Genomic DNA, 17,489 nt, shown 5'->3' with positions numbered 1-17,489 from the left:
TCCTTGCAGGCTGTGGCGGCGTGATGGGTTGTTCACTCCTGGCTCAGGCCCGGACGGGGCAGTCTGGAGAGCGCCGTGAGCGAGAAAGGCCCCCAGCGCCGGCTTCGGCTATTGGTGTCAGCGTAGCGGCCACTGGCCCAGCCGATGGGTCGGGACACACGCTCGCGCTCGCGGTCAGCGGGTCGCCGCGGCCGAAGGCAGCGGAGCCAGAGCGGGAGCCGGAGCCGAAGTCGGAGCAGGAGCCATGGGCGGCGAAACCGGCGGCGCCGGGAGGACGAGGGACGGCGCAGACGGAGGCGGCGGAGCCGGGAGCGTAGGTGGGGTCGCTGCGGGAGCAGCGCTGGGGATCCGGCTCCTACCTCAGGAGCGCCCGACCGAGGGTTGGAGATCCCGGGGAACTGGGAGATCCCCGACTTACTCGGGGAGGGCTTCCTGGAGAAGGGGACAACTGACCACGAGTCGCAGTTAACCTGGCAGCGGAAGGAAGGCGAGAGGCGTTCCAGGCAGGGGACCGGGTGGTTGGAGGGACAGCCCGGAGCCGGGTGAGCGAAGCGGCGGGGAGGTAACCAGAGACCAGATCATATCGAGCCCTTTGTGCTCAGCACATTGGATCTTGGTTATTAGTCGGAGGGAAATGGGGAGCCTTGAGAGGAATTTGGGCAGGGGAGTGACGTGGACTGACTGACTGTGCAAACTTTCTGGCTTTGAGGTGGAGAAGGGATGGAGCGGGGTGGGCAGGAGCGGCACCAGAGGAGGACGGCACGGTTGTCCAGAGAGTAGATGATGGCAGCCTCGATGAGAGAGAGGCTGTAGGCAACCACAGCGGGGAAAGTGCATAGATTTCAGAGGGATTCTGGAAGTAGAGGTGACAGCATTTGCTAATGGAGGTGGACTGTGGGAGGGAAGAAGACTCGGTGTCAGCTGGCAGGATTCACAGCTGACTCCTAGTACCTTAATCTCAGCTTCCCCACGGCCCACGGTCCTTTGCTTCTGGAGATGGGACACTTAGTCGGATTTGCCTTGAGCTGGGTCCTGTACAGAGAAACCAGAATGGTGACAGGGACTGATTCCCAGACCGGGGCTCCAGTGCTGGCTCAGCCCCTTTGTGGCTGTGACACTCAGGCCAGTTTTGCCTCACTCTGGGCCAAGTTCACTCATCTGCTGTGGTTGTTTGTTTGTTTGTTTTTGAGACAGAGTCTTCCTCTGTCTCCCAGGCTTGGGTGGAGTGGCGCCATCTCAGCTCACTGTTACCTGTGCCTCCCGGGTTCAAGCGATTCTTCAGCCTCAGCCTCCCGGGTAGCTGAGATTACAGGTGCATGTTGCCAACCCAGCTAATTTTTGTATTTTTTAGTAGAGCTGGGGTTTCTCCATGTTGGCCAGGCAGGTCTTGAACTCCTGACCTCAAGTGATCCTGGCCCTCAAGAGATCTCCCAAAGTGCTGGGATTACAGGCGTGAGCCACCATGCCTGGCCATAAGTCTTGTTTTTATTTTTATTTTTTATTTTTTTAAATTTTTTTTGAGACAGAGTCTCGCTCTGTCACCCAGGCTGGAGTGCAGTGGCCGGATCTCGGCTCACTGCAAGCTCCGCCTCCCGGGTTCACGCCATTCTCCTGCCTCAGCCTTCCTAGTAGCTGGGACTACAGGCGCCCGCGACCTCGCCCGGCTAGTTTTTTGTATTTTCTAGTAGAGACGGGGTTTCACCGTGTTAGCCAGGATGGTCTCGATCTCTTGACCTTGTGATCATCCCGTCTCGGCCTCCCAAAGTGCTGGGATTACAGGCTTGAGCCACTGCGCCCGGCCTGTATTTTTTTAGTAGAGACGGGGTTTCACTGTGTTAGCCAGGGTGGTCTCGATCTCCTGAGCTCGTGATCCACCTGTCTCGGCCTCCCAAAGTGCTGGGATTACAGGCTTGAGTCACCGCGCCCGGCCTTTTTTTTTTTTTTTTTTTTTTTTTTTTGAGACGGAGTCTCGCTCTGTCGCCCAGGCTGGAGTGCAGTGGTGCGATCTCGGCTCACTGCAAGCTCCGCCTCCCGGGTTCACGCCATTCTCCTGCCTCAGCCTCCCAAGTAGCTGGGACTACAGGCGCCCACAACCGGGCCTGGCTAATTTCTTGTATTTTTAGTAGAGACGGGGTTTCACCGTGGTCTCGATCTCCTGACCTTGTGATCCGCCCGCCTCGGCCTCCCAAAGTGCTGGGATTACAGGCGTGAGCCACGGCGCCCGGCCTCATTTTTTTTATTTTTGAGATGGAGTCTCGCTCTGTCCCCCAGGCTGGAGTGCAGTGGCCGGATCTCAGCTCACTGCAAGCACCGCCCCCCGGGTTCACGCCATTCTCCTGCCTCAGCCTCCCGAGTAGCTGGGACTACAGGCGCCCGCCACCTTGCCTGGCTAGTTTTTTTGTATTTTTTAGTAGAGAAGGGGTTTCACCGTGTTAGCCAGGATGGTCTCGACCTCCTGACCTCATGATCCGCCCACCTTGGCCCCCCAAAGTGTTGGGATTACAGGTGTGAGCTACTGCACCTGGCCGCATAAGTCTTGTTAATGTCATCTTTGTGTGTTTTTGTCTGCCATTTTCTGGTAGTGGAATTATTTGCAATAATTTGCCACACTAGATATATAGTTAGAATTAATGTTCAGGAAAATTCAATCGAATTTGTGGCCAATATTTAAGGGCTCCGCAATGATTGGTTTCAACATAGTTTAGATTTTTTGGTATGAGCTTAATGGGTAGAACATTTAACAAAATATTTGGCAGTTCTGTGTGTCCAAAGACGCCTAAACGTGACTGGGTGCAGTGGCTCACATCTGTAATCCCAGCACTTCGGGAGGCTAAGACAGAAGGCTTGCCTGAGCCCAGGAGTTCAAGACCAGCCTGGGCAACATAGCAAGAACCCCTCTGTTCAAAAAATGTAAAAAGTTAGCTGGGTGTGGTGGTGTGCGCCTGTAGTCCCAGCTACTCAGGAGGCTGAGGCGAGAGGATGGCTTGAGCCCAGGAGGTCAAGGCTGCAGTGAGCTCTGATCGTGCCACTGCACTCCAGCCTGGGTGACAGAGGCAGACCCTCTCTCTAATGAATAAAAATATAGACCTTGTCTCCAGTAGACTTTGTGTCTAATAGACCCTGTCTCTAATAAATAAAATTAAAGGCCCCTGAACCACCCCTGGGGTTGTGCATCTTCCATTCCCTGCGCTCTATTGTGTTAACTCCTGTCCATCCTGTGGGACCAGTTCAAATGCCACTTCCATCTAGGAAGCCCTCCCTTGACAACCTAGATGCATTCGGGTCGCCTGGTTCATACCCTTATAACTCCTGCACCACCAGCCCCAGCCACCTCCCTGCCGTCGCCTCCTCCCTCTCCGCCACACTCTGTCTCAGCCACACAGCCTCCTTGTTGTTCTTACAACGTGCCAAGTCAGTGCCTCTAGGCCCTTACTCTTGTTCTGCCTCGAACACTCTCCCTCCAAATCCACCCATCGCTGCCTCCCCACTCCCTCCAGACCTTGGCTCAGTGTCAGCTCCTGAGAGAGCCCCTCTCTGCCCTGGGCCCTGCAGCCCCAGCCCCTGTGCTCGGCATCTACTCTCTGTGGCTTCTGCCTCTGCCTGCTGTTGCATGGTGTGTTTATTTATTGCTCTCTTCCTTGTTGGGACCCACCAGAGGGTAAGCCCAGGAAGGCAGAAGCCATCAGTATTTGAGTCACTGCTACATCCCCAGAACCTAGAACAGTGCCTGCCCCTCCCCCTATGGGCACCCAGTAAGCATCTGTGGAGCAGATGACAGCAGCAGGCACTGAGCAGGCGTCCATGGGTCCTCTCTGCAGGTCAGATTCGGAGGAAGAGCGGTGGCAGCACTCAGGGATGCGAAGCCGGAGCCCCCCGCGGTCCCGGTGGTGCTCGAGGGATGGGTCCTCTCAGTCAGACTCGGGAGAGGAGCAGTCACGGGGCCAGTGGGCTCACCGGCGACGGCGTGCGCGCTCCTGGTCCCCTAGCTCCTCAGCATCCAGCTCTGCGTCTCCACGGCGATCCCAGAGCCCCCGGGCGGCCGCGGCCGCCCTGAGCCAGCAGCAGAACCTGCAGGAGCGGCTGCGCCTGCGGGAGGAGCGGAAGCAGCAGGAGGAGCTGATGAAGGCCTTCGAGACGCCCGAGGAGAAGCGCGCACGGCGGCTGGCCAAGAAGGAGGCCAAGGAGCGCAAGAAGCGGGAGAAGATGGGCTGGGGTGAGGAGTACATGGGCTACACCAACACCGACAACCCCTTCGGAGACAACAACCTGCTGGGCACCTTCATCTGGAACAAGGTGGGCCCCGCTGGGTGGCGGCCTCTGTCCCTGTAGCATTTCCGCTGTTTCTGGAGACCCCAACACTCGAGACACTCCCAGCCCGCACTCAATCATGAAAGATCGCATGAGCCAGCTTCTGCCGCCATCAGCTTTTTTTTTTTTTTTTTTTTGGACACAGGGTCTCGCTCTGTCGCCCAGGCTGGAGTGCAGTGCGTGATTGTGGCACACTGCAGCCTTGACCTCCTGGCCTCCAGCGATCCTCCTTCCTCAACCTTTTGACTTTCTGGGACCAAAGCACCACCACCATGGCCAGCTAATTTTGTATTTTTTTGTAGTGATGGAGTCTCACTGTGTTGGCCAGGCTGGTCTCGAACTCCTAAGCTCAAGTGATTTTCCCACCTCAGCCTCCCAGAGTTCTGGGATTACAGGTGTGAGCCACTGCGCCCGGCTCACCATCACTTTCTTGCCATTAGCTGTGTCTCTTGCGGTGTAAGCTTCAGCTATTCTTTGCCCCGAACACCAGCCCAACCTGAAACCTGTCTGGAGAGCCAGCTCTTGGCATCACGTACCCAGGACAGGGTTCCACAGTTCCAGGTGCTCTGTCGTCTTGAGCTGGTTGTTTCGTTCTGCGCCTCGCATGTAACCACTAGCCACACTGGTGGCAAAAAACAACAGAACTTTTCATCTCTTCGTTCTGGAGGCCAGAAGTCTAAAATCAAGGCGCGGGCAGGTGTGGGCAGGGCCGCACTCCCTCCGGGGGCCGAAGGGAAGCCCCTCCTGCCTCTCCCAGCTCCCAGTCATGGCTGGTGATTCCTGAGCCCTCCCTGGCTCGTAGCCGCAGAACCCGGTCTGTTCCTGTGTTGCGTGGCTGGCTCTCTTCCCATCTCCGCCTCCACACGGCCTTCTCCTCCGTGTGTGTGTGTCTGAATGTTCCTCTTCTCGTGAGGATACCAGGCGTTGGATGAGGGCCTGCCGCCTCCAGGATGACGTCATATTACCTACGTCTGCGAGACGTCATCACTTTTTTTTTCTTTTTGAGACAGAGTCTCGCTCTGTTGTCCAGGCTGGAGTGCAATGGCGCGATCCTGGCTCACTGCAACCTCCGCTTCCCAGGTTCAAGTGATTCCCGTGCCTCAGCCTCCCAAGTAGCTGGAATCACAGGCGTGTGCCACCACACTCGGCTCATTTTTGTATTTCTAGTAGAGATGGAGTTGAACCATGTTGGTCAGGCTGGTCTCGAGCTCCTGACCTCAAGTGATCCGCCTGCCTTGGCCTCCCAAAGTGCTGGGATTACAGGTGTGAGCCACCGTGCCCGGCCAAGACCTCCTTTCACATAGGGTCACGGTTATAGCTACAGGGGTTCAGACGGGGATGTGCCTGTGGGGGACACAGCTCATCTGAAGCAGCGCCCACTTGTGGAGGGGGTGGAGCAGGCAACGGGTGGGCCGGGCCGACTGCACCTGCTCGCCGGTTGTGCAGTTGGGAGCTGTGGGGTCCCCAGGTGGCTTCTGCCCAGTGTCGTCTGAGAACACAGCGGGCTTCTTCTGCCTTGGGGCCCTCACCCCGCTGCACCCCTGCCTGGCCACACTCTGCCCCTTCCCGGGCTGTTCTCTTTTGTCAGGCCTCAACTGACATGTCCCCCCTTGAGAGAGCCCTTCCTGGCCCCTTGCTCCCCAGGCCCCCCAGGGTTCTTTATTGAGGCACCCACTGCTGCCTGGCACTTCATCGCCACTGTGTGCTGTGCGCCTGCGGTGTGCTGGGCACCGCCGTGAGCCCTGGGAGGGCAGCCGTGGAGGAGGAAGATGTGGTCATCATTAACACTTGTGGAAGTGGCCCCAGGCTGGGCTGGATAGACCACAGAGTGGCCTGGGCATCTAGGGGGTGGTCCCCAGCCGGGCAGCCTGTGTCCCTGGAGGCAGGTTCTTCTGGGTGGCAGGGGGTCCTGGAACACCCTCATGGCGACGGGGCGCCTGGAACCTGGGGAGGGTGGTTGGGAAGTGGGGGCTCCGTACCAGGCTCCTAGATAGCTGCTGGAAGAAGCCAGCTTTGAGGGGCTCCAGGCTGGGACGGTGCCCATCCATGGCTGCCCCGTGCCCTGCTGTGTGGGCCGGGCCCCATGACCCCACAGGTTTGCTTTCAGAGCCGCTGCTGCCTCCACTCACTGTTCCTGCCCCCCTCCATGCGCAGTGGGGTACCCTGACTTGCTGAGGTCATGGCCTTCACATCCGAAGCAGCCAGACTCCTGGGTAAAGCGAGTCAGCAGGCCCGGAGCAAGGCTGTTCTGTTGGGGGCTGGGGAGGCCCTGATCGAGGCCCTCCTGTTGGGAGTTGGGGTGGCCCCAGGCAAGTCCCTCCTGTTGGGATTGGGGTGGCCCTGAGTGAGGCCCCTGTTGGAAGTTGGGGTGGCCCCTTCTTCCCCTTTGCATACACCTCACTCCCAGTGGGGCTCCGTGTCTGTGCTGAATTGGATCCACTTGGTTTCAGGAGCATTGAGGAGGGGGTTGGAAGACGTGCAGTGCGGGCAGGTTGCCTCTCTCTGCAAAACGAGGGCCGTGGTCAATCTCTTGGACGAAGGAGCCGAGGAGGGAGGCGAGGGGGCAGGTCTGTGCTCAGACGGGTGTGCTTGGTGCTTCCAGGCCCTAGAGAAGAAGGGGATCAGCCACCTGGAGGAGAAGGAGCTGAAGGAGCGGAACAAGAGGATCCAGGAGGACAACCGACTGGAGCTGCAGAAGGTAGGCGCCCACCAGCCTGCTGGGCAGGGCCCTCCCTCTCCAGGGCCTGGAGGCCCACCCCCTGTGGCGGAACTTGAAAGGGCTTAGGTGGGAAGTCCCAGGGGCTGGCTTCAGGTAAGGCTGGATCCAGGGTCTCAGACCATGGACCCAGGAAGCCGTTTCCCTCCACCTTGGCTCTGCTGGCCTCGGGCCTTCACTCCGAGATGCTCCCTTCAGGCTCGCCGAGAGGACCCCAGTGCTCTGAGCTGCCGAGTCTCAAGGCAGGAGGGCCCTCCCTTCCCAAGGTCTGTCCACCAGCACAGGCATCTCCGGACCAATCCCTGTGCCCAGGGCAGCCAGGTGGGGGCTGGGCCCCCATCGCAGCCCAGCAGACCCCACGGCCCCGGCTGCCCTCAGCCTCCTGTGCCTGCAGGTGAAGCAGCTGCGACTGGAGCGGGAGCGCGAGAAGGCCATGCGCGAGCAGGAGCTGGAGATGCTGCAGCGTGAGAAGGAGGCGGAGCACTTCAAGACGTGGGAGGAGCAGGAGGACAACTTCCACCTCCAGCAGGCCAAACTGCGGTGCGCCGGGGCCTCCCCTGCCCCGACTCAGATTCCAGCCAGGGCCGGGCACTGGCCGGCACCCTGCACCCTGTCTGGAGGCCACTGCTCTCCCACCCCTCAGGGTCCCACGCGGCACTTCCTGGAACCTTCGCTTCCTGACCCCTTCCCGGGCAGCGAGGCTCCTGCCTCCTGCCCTCCCCCGCCGGACTGGGTGCAGAGGAGACGGGCCCAGGTGTACGGCACCCCACGCCACCGTGCGTGCTGGACGCCGGGCCTGCACCACCCGCGGGTGTCCCTCCCACACTCTGCCCACGAGGGCGGCGCCCCTGTCCACCCGGTTTACAGACAAGGAAGCTGAGGCTCCGGGGTATTCCTGCTTGCCCTGGGCCCTGTGGTGGGTGACATCAGGCTCCTCCCAGCTCAGGCCTGCCTGGTGACGGGTTCTCTTGGGTTGGACCAGGGGCCGCCCGCCACACGTACCCCTGCAGGCCCAGAGCAGAAGCCCTGGCTCTCCGGCCCGAGTTGTCTGCCTGGGGGAGGAGGTGGTTGTGAGGCAGGGACTGCTCTGGCCCCTCAGCCTGCCTCTGCTTCCGCTCCTCCACTCTTCCCCATCACCGTCCACATAGAAGCCGCCCTCCCGGGCACAGCCCAGAGGCCCTCCAGGAAGCCCCTCCTACCTGGCCCACGCTCCGGGCCCACGCTGTGTGCACTTTGCCCTGCTGGCCTGTGCCCTCTGGCTGACCCGGCTCACTCTACCTTGTGCCTCCTCCTCTTCCTGCAGGAAGCCTTCCCTGACCACCCCCAGCATGTTAGGCCCCCTTCCCAGCTCCCACTGGTGCAGTCACCCCAAGGGCAGGGCGTTCAGCGTGGAGGGTACAGCCCAGGCTCTGACACCACCTTCCCCGCTTCCCACAGCTCCAAGATCCGCATCCGGGACGGGCGGGCCAAGCCCATCGACCTGCTGGCCAAGTACATCAGCGCCGAGGATGACGACCTGGCCGTGGAGATGCACGAGCCCTACACGTTCCTCAACGGCCTCACCGTGGCCGACATGGAGGACCTGCTGGAGGACATCCAGGTACCCGGTCCCACCCGATGCTCCTCCAACCTGCACACTCGGCCCCATCCCACCCCAGCCACGCTTGTGCCCTGACCCCCGCCCCCTGCCCCCAGGTCTACATGGAGCTGGAGCAGGGCAAGAATGCCGACTTCTGGCGGGATATGACCACCATCACCGAGGACGAGATCTCCAAGCTCCGCAAGCTGGAGGCCTCGGGCAAGGGGCCAGGTAACTGTGGGTGTGCACCTGGGCTCTGGGGGAGCTGCGGGGGCTGCAGGGTTCACCCGGAAGCCTCAGACTTGCTGTGGGGCCTGGTGCTCTCTTCAGGCCTCAGTTTCCCCAACTGGAGCCTCCCCTTCTGGGCCGAGCCACCAGGGGGCGGCAGCAGCAGGCAGTAGGCCCTGGGAGGGGTGCAGGGGGGCGGGCCTCTGTCTGGGGTGCAGGGCCAGCAGCGTCCAGATCCAGCATCCGGTAAACGCTGGCTCGGCGGTGCCTGGCCTCCCGGAGCTGCAGGGCTTTCTGCTCGGGTTTCAGTGCTTACGGTGGTCCTGCCTGTGTGAGCAGGTCTCACTCCACGCGGCCTGAAGGCCGTGCAGCCCTGGTTCAGGGCGCTCCTCCTCCCACGGGTCAGTCCATGCTCCTCCAACCTGATGGGCTTTTAAAATCATGTTTCCCTCCCCTCCGTGCACACATATGGTCACCCGGGACGCTCTAAAGCGTCTACCCCGAGCACTGCAGACATTCGGGCTGGGCCGTTCCCTAGGGTGGGGCCGTCCTGGGCACTGCAGGGTGCTGAGCAACGTCTCCGGCCTCCACCCACCCCGGGTCAGGAACATCCCTAGTCCTGACAACTGCAGATGTCCCAGACATCACCCAGAGTCCCCTGGGGGCAGAATTGCCCTAGATGGGACCCCCCGTATAAAAGCCAACCACAGCAGCCCCGGCCCCTCTCCCCCAAAATCCACACCCCAGCAGCTGCTGTAACAATGCCTGGCTCTCATGGGCCACGCATCCCTGTCAGCAGACCCGGTCCTTCCGCTGCCCTCTCTCTCAGGCCTTGGCTGCCACCAGCCCATGGTGGCTGAGGATCCCTGGAGGCTGGGTCAGTGTCATTTACAGCCCTTAGCATGGTCTGTGGCAGGTCCTTCTAGGAAAGGGCCTGTGACTTTCCTCTTTTCCAGGGGAGCTTGTCTTCCCCAGAGGTGGAGGTCACTCAGCCATCCCGTCCCTCCAGTGGTTGCCTCGGTGGGGCGCATCCTCCCGTAACCTCAGAGAGGCAGGGCAGTTCTCCAGCATCAGAGATGTGTCCGTAAGGGTCTTTGTGTGCTCCTGCTGGTGGCAGTAGGGCTGGAGAAAGACTTCTGGGGGCAGCACATTTTCCTTCAGAAGCCCCAGACCCTACAGGCTGGCTGCAGGAAGCCTGGGAGGTATTTCCACCATTGCCTACGCCCTGCCCTCTCCCATAAGCCTGGGAGGCATTTCCACCATTGCCTAGGCCCTGCCCTCTCCCATAAGCCTGGGAGGTATTTCCAGCATGCCCCATTGTCCTAGGCCCCAGCCTCTTCCGTCCCTTCCATGGCCTTCTGCCTCCACCACGTCTGCCTCAGCCCACCTTCCCCCTCACACATTACCGCTGGGGACCCCAGGTGGCTTTGGTGTTCTCTGAGGGAGTTTTTCTGATTCTCCTTTCAGCATGATTTCCAGGAGTAGGGAAACGAGGGGTCTTGATTTTGCTGTCCCCCCAGAGACCCACAGAGCCTCTGTCTTGGTCTTCTTAAATTAATTGCGCTTTTTCTTTTACTTTTCATTTTTCAGAGACAAGGTTTCGCTCTGTCGCCCAGGCTAGAGTTGAGTGGCATGATCAAGGCTCACTGTAGCCTCGACTTTCTGGGCTTAGGTGATCCTCCCGCCTCAGCCTCCCTAGTAGCTGGGACTACAGGCACTTACCACCATACCCAGCTAATTTATTTTATTTTACTTATGTTTTGAGAAGGAGTCTCACTCTGTCACCAGCCTGGAGTGCAGTGGTGCGATCTCAGCTCACTGCGATCTCCGCCTCCCAGATTCAAGCGATTCTCCTGCCTCAGCTGCCCAAGTAGCTGGGACTACAGACGCGTGCCAACACGCCCAACTAATTTTCGTATTTTTAGTAGAGACGGGGTTTCACCATGTTGGCCAAGATGGTCTCAATCTCTTGACCTCATGATCCACCCGCCTCAGCCTCCCAAAGTGCTGGGATTACAGGTGTGAGCCACCGTGCCCAGCCACTTTTTAAATTTTTTTGTAGAGATGGGGTCTCACTGTGTTGCCCAGGCTGGTCTTGAACTCCTGGCCTCAAGCAATCCTCCTGCCTCATCTCCAAAAGGGCTAGGATTAAAGGCGTGAGCCACTGCATACTTTTTCTTTTCTTACAAAATTATTTAAGTTTTTTATTTCTGTACATTATTGGGGAACAGGTGGTGTTGGTTACATGAATAAGGTGTTTTTGTTGTTGTTTTTGGTTTTTTTCTTTTTTTTTTGAGACGGAGTTTTGCTCTGTCGCCAGGCTGGAGTGCAGTGGCACGATCTCAGCTCACTGCAACCTCTGCCTCCCGGGTTCAAGTGATTCCCCTGCCTCAGCCTGCCAAGTAGCTGGGATTACAGGCGCACCACCACACCCGGGTAATGTTTTGTATTTTAGTAGAGACAGGGTTTCACGATGTTAGCCAAGATGGTCTTGATCTCCTGACCTCGTAATCCACCCACCTCAGCCTCCCAAAGTGCTGGGATTACAGGTGTGAGCCACCGCGCCTGGCCAGTTACATGAATGAGTTCTTTAATGGTGATTTGTGAGATTTTGGTGCACCTAGCTTTTTCTAGGAAGTTCTAACCCTACAGTAGGTTGTGCAGTAGAAAATGGGTGTCATCCCAGCTCAGCCTCATTAGCCTCCCACCCTGTATAGGGCCTGGCCTCTCTCCACGCAACCCTGGGGCCCTTGGCCTGCACCCCCAACCTCTAGCAGCTGCTGGGGACCCCCTAAACCCTGTGGGCCCCCTTGTGGGCATTCGGGAGGTGACCAGACATGCAGCAGCACGTCCAGACCGACTTTCTATAAACGCTGACTCGGCGGCGCCTGGCGTCCCGGGAGCCGCGCAGCTGGGCTCTTCTGCTCGGGTTTCAGTGTTCGTGGCAGCCCCGCCTGTCCGAGCACAGCCACGCTCTGCTTGGCTGCGGCTGCCACAGCTTCCATTGCCACTTAGGGCCCAGCAAAGGGGCTGCAGCTCTGGGTGCCGATTCCACGGTCCCAGGTGATTGGCTGGAGGGGAGTCGGGTTCGTCTAGACTCTATCCAGTCCCCTATGGTCTGGGTGTGGGTCTCTTGACCCTCTGTCCGCCAGTGGGGACTGGAGAAGGCAGGTTTCGAGCAGGGTGCCTGTGCTGGTCACCTCCACCTGGTGTGTCCCCAACAACCATACACCAAGCTGCCTGTGGGCCCAGCACGGTGCGGGGAGCGGCAGCAGCGAGCCTCAGTGCCCGCCTCGGGAAGCTGCCATCGCTGGATGGTCAGGGAGGGCTTCCTGGCGGAAGGGATGTTCTCACTGAGCATGGAGGATGCGAGGAATGCAGGAGGCGAACGGGACAGAGAAGGATGGGTGGCTGGCAGGAAGCACAGCGCGTGCAAAGGCCCAGAGGTGGCAGGGGTCAGGCATGGGCAGCAAGGGGGCAGGGTTGTGAGGTGGGGGCAGGGTTGTGAGGTGAGGCCAGACCCAGCGGGGTGGGTGGCAGTGTCCTCAAAGCAGCCCTGAGGCTGCCAGCATGCCACGTGGTGTGGGCAGAGCATGTGGAGGCAGGCTGGGCTCCAGCCTCCCAGCACCCACTCCCGCCGTCAGTGGCCTCCCCGTCTATCGAGGAGGGACTTGAGCCTCGGGCCCCCGGGCCAGTGGTAGATGCCAGACAGACTCCCTGTAGGATGGGGGGCGGCCCCAGGACTTCCCCAGGGGCCAGCAGGGCGGCCTTCTTTGCCAGGGCAGAGCTCCCTGGATCATTGGGCTTCACAGAGGGAAACCAAGGCCCAGAGAGGGCAAGCCACTTGCCCACAGTCACACAGCCCAGGCTGGCAGAGCAGATCTGAATTCCAGAGAACTTGGCTACCGAGCGCACCCCTCACCCCCTCATGGGCTGCCCAAGGCCAGGGCAGAGTTGGGCCAGGTTGGTGGGCCGGGCCCACGACCAGGGTTCCCAGACCCACGTCAGACTCACCTAGGGAGGTCATTCTCAGGGCTGAGAATGCCAGTTGTGGCCTCCCCGCTAGGGGCCTGGGCCTCCAGGCAAGGCAGCATCTGCATTTTAACATGGCTCCCAGCCTCCGCCCACCCCTCCCCTCCGCTGCGGCCAGGGCGGGGGCAACCTGAGACCAGGGAGGAGGCGGGACCCCTGTGAGGGGAGGGAACGGGACTGGATGGGACCCCTGTGGGGGAAGAGTGAGGGAGAGGGACCCCCCCATGGCAGGGGAGGAGGCCCTGATGGGGTGGAGGAGCATCCAGGCAATGTGGAACCACCCCCATGGCCCCACCCCGCTGCAGGTGAGCGCCGCGAGGGGGTCAACGCCTCCGTCAGCTCCGATGTGCAGTCGGTGTTCAAGGGGAAGACATACAACCAGCTGCAGGTCATCTTCCAGGGCATCGAGGGCAAGATCCGCGCTGGGGGCCCCAACCTGGACATGGGCTACTGGGAGAGCCTCCTGCAGCAGCTGCGTGCCCACATGGCGCGGGCCCGGTGAGCACTGGGTGCGGGCACCAGGGGTGGTGCCGTCCAGGTGGGGTGGGTTTCGCCCCTCCTGGGTCCTGGGTGGGGTGGGTCTCGCCTCCTCCTGGGACCTTGTGGGGTGGAGGGGGCAGGAAAGTGCCAACTGGCCGGGGCCCACCTATATGAGTGATGAAGGAGGGCCAGGGGTCGCGCAGGCCCGCCCCCTAGCGGGAAGGCCCCAGGATGCTCCGGTGCCCTCACCCGGAGTCCTGAGCCCCGTTGGTCTCACAGGGCTCCCCAGGAGCTTCTGCCGTTTAACGAGTACTTGGCTCCAGCAGCCATGGCATCACGGGAAGCCCTGAGGCCGCCTGCCTGTCCATGCTGCCTTCCACCCAGGCCCGCGCCCTCCCGGCGCTGTTGCCTCCTGGCCTCTGGCTGTGTACAGATTCCTGGAGTGCTTTTGGCACCGCTGTGTAAATACATGTTTCCCTTGCTAATCTGTAAACGTCTCTAAATTTATCATGCTTGTTGGCTGGTGTCCTGCTGGGCCCCTTCTCCTGGCCAGCCCCAGCCACAAGACACTGAGACTCCAACGTGAGACCCAGACCCACCCCTCCCTGCCCCAGGATGGTTCTCCGGGTAGCTGGGTCCCCTCGTCCTCGCTCCCATAAGCCTTGACCCTGAACTGGCCAAGCGTCCCAGCCAGAGCTGTGGCTGCTCGCCACCTTCTCAGGGTCTTTGCAGCAAAAAGGGGGGTGAGAATCTCTGTGGGGGTGGGGCGCGGAGCCCCTTCGCCTCCACGTGGGTGACCCCGGCCCTGCATCCCAGGCTGCGCGAGCGCCACCAGGACGTGCTGCGGCAGAAGCTGTACAAACTGAAGCAGGAGCAGGGCGTGGAGAGCGAGCCACTATTCCCCATCCTCAAGCAGGAGCCTCAGTCCCCCAGCCGCAGGTAGGCCCGGCCCGGCCGGCACCCCGGGACGCCGATGCAGATGCGGAACAGGATGGAGGGGCCGTGGGCGGCCTCCGCCCCTCCAACGCTCTCTCCTCCCCAGCCTGGAGCCTGAGGACGCGGCGCCCACCCCGCCCGGGCCCTCCTCGGAGGGCGGCCCCGTGGAGGCCGAGGTGGACGGCGCAGCCCCGACAGAGGGCGAGGGCGACGGCGACGGTGAGGGCGAGGGCGAGGGCGAGGCGGTGCTCATGGAGGAAGACTTGATTCAGCAGAGCCTGGATGACTACGACGCTGGCAGGTACAGCCCGCGGCTGCTCACGGCTCACGAGCTGCCACTGGACGCGCACGTGCTGGAGCCGGACGAGGACCTGCAGCGCCTGCAGCTCTCGCGCCAGCAGCTCCAGGTCACGGGTAAGGGCGGGGCTGGAGGCCAGGGGGCGGGGCCAGTGGGTCGAGCTGGGGGCGGGGCTGGAGATGCAGGGGGCGGGGCTCCTCCAGCCTCATTTCCTGGGGGAAGCCCCTGGCGTCAATGGGGAGCTGCTCCATTCTTGTTCCCCGGGTCTCTGAGCATCCATTCAGTCACCTGCACGTGCCATGGGGCGTTCACTCATTCATCCTGGGCTTGCTGGCCCGCTGGCCTTGGGGCCACAGGTGGTGGTAGCTTTCACCAGCTGCTGTCCGAGCACTCCCTGGGCGGCCTCCGTCCTAAGACAGAGGAGAAAATACCAGCTTCAGAAAATTCCTGGGCCAGGACCCCCTCGGGGGTCGTGCGTGGGGCTGGACCCCGCAGCCAGGCCCTAACCACCAGGCTCTCCTGCTGCTTGGCGGGGAAGCGCGCTGTGCTTGGTCCCCACCCAGAAGGACGATAGATAGGACAACCAAGGTCCGGGGCCCAGGGTGGATAGTGCGGGTCTTAGGGTCCCCCAGGCCCTGTCCCCCACCATGTGCCTTAGCCCGCCCCAGCCTGTTTCCCTTTTGTGGGAGACACCAGCGGCCTCCCCTGTCAGAGAGGCTGGGAGGGAGGCCAGGACGCAGGGGGAGGCCGAGGCCCGGGTGAACGCCGTCCCGCCCGCAGGAGACGCCAGCGAGAGCGCCGAGGACATCTTCTTCCGGCGGGCCAAGGAGGGCATGGGCCAGGACGAGGCGCAGTTCAGCGTGGAGATGCCGCTCACCGGCAAGGCCTACCTGTGGGCCGACAAGTACCGGCCACGCAAGCCGCGCTTCTTCAACCGCGTGCACACGGGCTTCGAGTGGAACAAGTACAACCAGACACACTACGACTTCGACAACCCGCCGCCCAAGATCGTGCAGGGCTACAAGTTCAACATCTTCTACCCCGACCTCATCGACAAGCGCTCCACGCCCGAGTACTTCCTGGAGGCCTGCCCCGACAACAAGGATTTCGCCATCCTGCGCTTCCACGCGGGGCCGCCCTACGAGGACATCGCCTTCAAGATCGTCAACCGCGAGTGGGAATACTCGCACCGCCACGGCTTCCGCTGCCAGTTTGCCAACGGCATCTTCCAGCTGTGGTTCCACTTCAAGCGCTACCGCTACCGGCGGTGATGCCCCGGGGAACGGCAGGCAGGTGTCCCCGGGGGCCGCAATAAAGGGACTTTGGTGAAGCTGACAGTCACTCCAGGGCCACTGTCTGGGCTGAAGGGCCACGGGTTCACGTCTCACCTCAGGCTGCATCTTCCCCTCGCCGGGCCTCTGTTTCCCCCTATGTAAAAGGAGGGTCACCGTAGAGCCTGCCTTGGTGAGCTGAGGACACGCTGGGACAGGCTGGCCCAGGCTCCCAATGCATCGGAGGGGGCGCTGGGGGCATCTTTAGAGCACGAGGGCGGCCAGCAGCCGCCAGCTGACCTCACTGCCCGGGCGGACACACTCCGCCGCCCCTCAGCCAGGCTGGGTGTGGGGTCCACAGGCCCTGCCCCAGTCGGCAGCCACACAGGTGCCCTGGAGATGGGCCAGCGGGGCCCGGGCTTGGCGGCGCCAGGCTTGTGAGAAGCAGGAAACTCAAGGCCAGCCCCGACACATCACGGGGCACCCATTGGGTGTGAGGCAGAGCCCGCGGCTGTGGGGCAGCTCCAGCCCTGCCCACAGGCCACCCTCACCCGCATTGGCAGCATTGAGGCCAGGACGCTGCTGGCACCCGATCCGCCACTGTGGAAGAGACCATCTGTGGACACCCAAACACTGCAGGGCCCGTCCCCCACCTCACTGTGCTGGCTGTGGCTCCATTTCCCCGCAGCGGGGTGGGGAGGGTGCGTCGGGGTGCCCGTTCCTCTCATGGTCATGGGAACCAAAAGCCACTGAGCCGTTCTCCCCCAGCCTCCGAGCACAGGTCCTGGAGGGCAGGGGCTCCCCAAGCCTGGGGGTTGGAGAATGGTGAGGGGCTTCCCCCAGGGATCCCCCCATCTGGCCTGCTCACAGGGCCTTGGGGCAGGAGACCAGTGACCCCGAGTTCTGCCCATGTCAGGACAGTAGCTTCTTCTCATTCCCCTTTCTCAGGCCAGGAGGGCCGAGGGCCACACGGATGCCACAGCCCAGGTTGGAGTGGCCCAGCCGGCAGGCTTGTTCCTTCAGCATCTGATGGGAACATCTCCAAAGGAAGCAAAATGGAATGTGCCTCCCGGACCCCCAAAGGGCCACCAAACCTCACCAGTCACCAGCCCCAGACCACCCACAGCCCCGCCCAGACGCCCTGCCTCATCTGGAAATAGTTTCGTTTGTTTCTCTAAAAAGACTTTTGTAGGTGGGAAAAAAGATATTTTATTCTCATGGAACTGGCCTATTGACAAGATTGCATGTTTTTTTAATAAACGTTTTATTTTAGAATAATCTCAGGTTTGCCGAAATGCAGAGTGTAGCGTCCCCAGCGCCCCACACCCGCTGCCCTAGTTGCTGGCAGCGTTTGTGCCCTAGTTGCTGGCAGCAACACAGCACCCAACTGGGGCCCGGTGGTCCCTCGGGAGCTGCGTTAGTGCCCGGGTCTGTCTTTGCCCCCCACCCCCTCTGCGTTGCTTCCCACAGTGGGGTGATGGTCCATTCCCCAGACGACAGGAGGGAGGGTACAAGGGTGGACACAGCTGCCGGCCTGGGCCCAGGCTGTTGTGGCGGCAGCGCTTGGCCATGCCTGGAGACATTCATGGTGGTCCCGCCTTGGGGCTGCTCCTGGCGTGGAGTGGGTGGAGGCCAGGGATG

At 61.3% G+C, this 17,489-nt stretch overlaps 1 protein-coding gene across 1 annotated transcript; it reads left to right on the top strand.

Moving 5' to 3' along the window:
- Positions 1–103: 103 nt before the first annotated feature.
- Positions 104–17,127, top strand: LOC105487210 (cactin, spliceosome C complex subunit). The gene is made up of 10 exons (XM_071086229.1): positions 104–317; positions 3,819–4,293; positions 6,911–7,006; positions 7,419–7,564; positions 8,462–8,624; positions 8,720–8,834; positions 13,169–13,361; positions 14,160–14,282; positions 14,386–14,693; positions 15,358–17,127. Exons 1-10 carry the CDS (start codon positions 145–147, stop codon positions 15,846–15,848), a joined length of 2,283 nt encoding a protein of 760 aa, XP_070942330.1. The 5' UTR covers positions 104–144; the 3' UTR covers positions 15,849–17,127.
- The last annotated feature ends 362 nt before the right edge of the window (positions 17,128–17,489 follow it).

This window comes from Macaca nemestrina, chromosome 20, assembly GCF_043159975.1.
Source record: "Macaca nemestrina isolate mMacNem1 chromosome 20, mMacNem.hap1, whole genome shotgun sequence".
Taxonomy (NCBI): Eukaryota; Metazoa; Chordata; class Mammalia; order Primates; family Cercopithecidae; genus Macaca; species Macaca nemestrina.
Note: the sequence above shows the minus strand (reverse complement) of the source record. Positions and strands in the feature narration are given on the sequence as shown.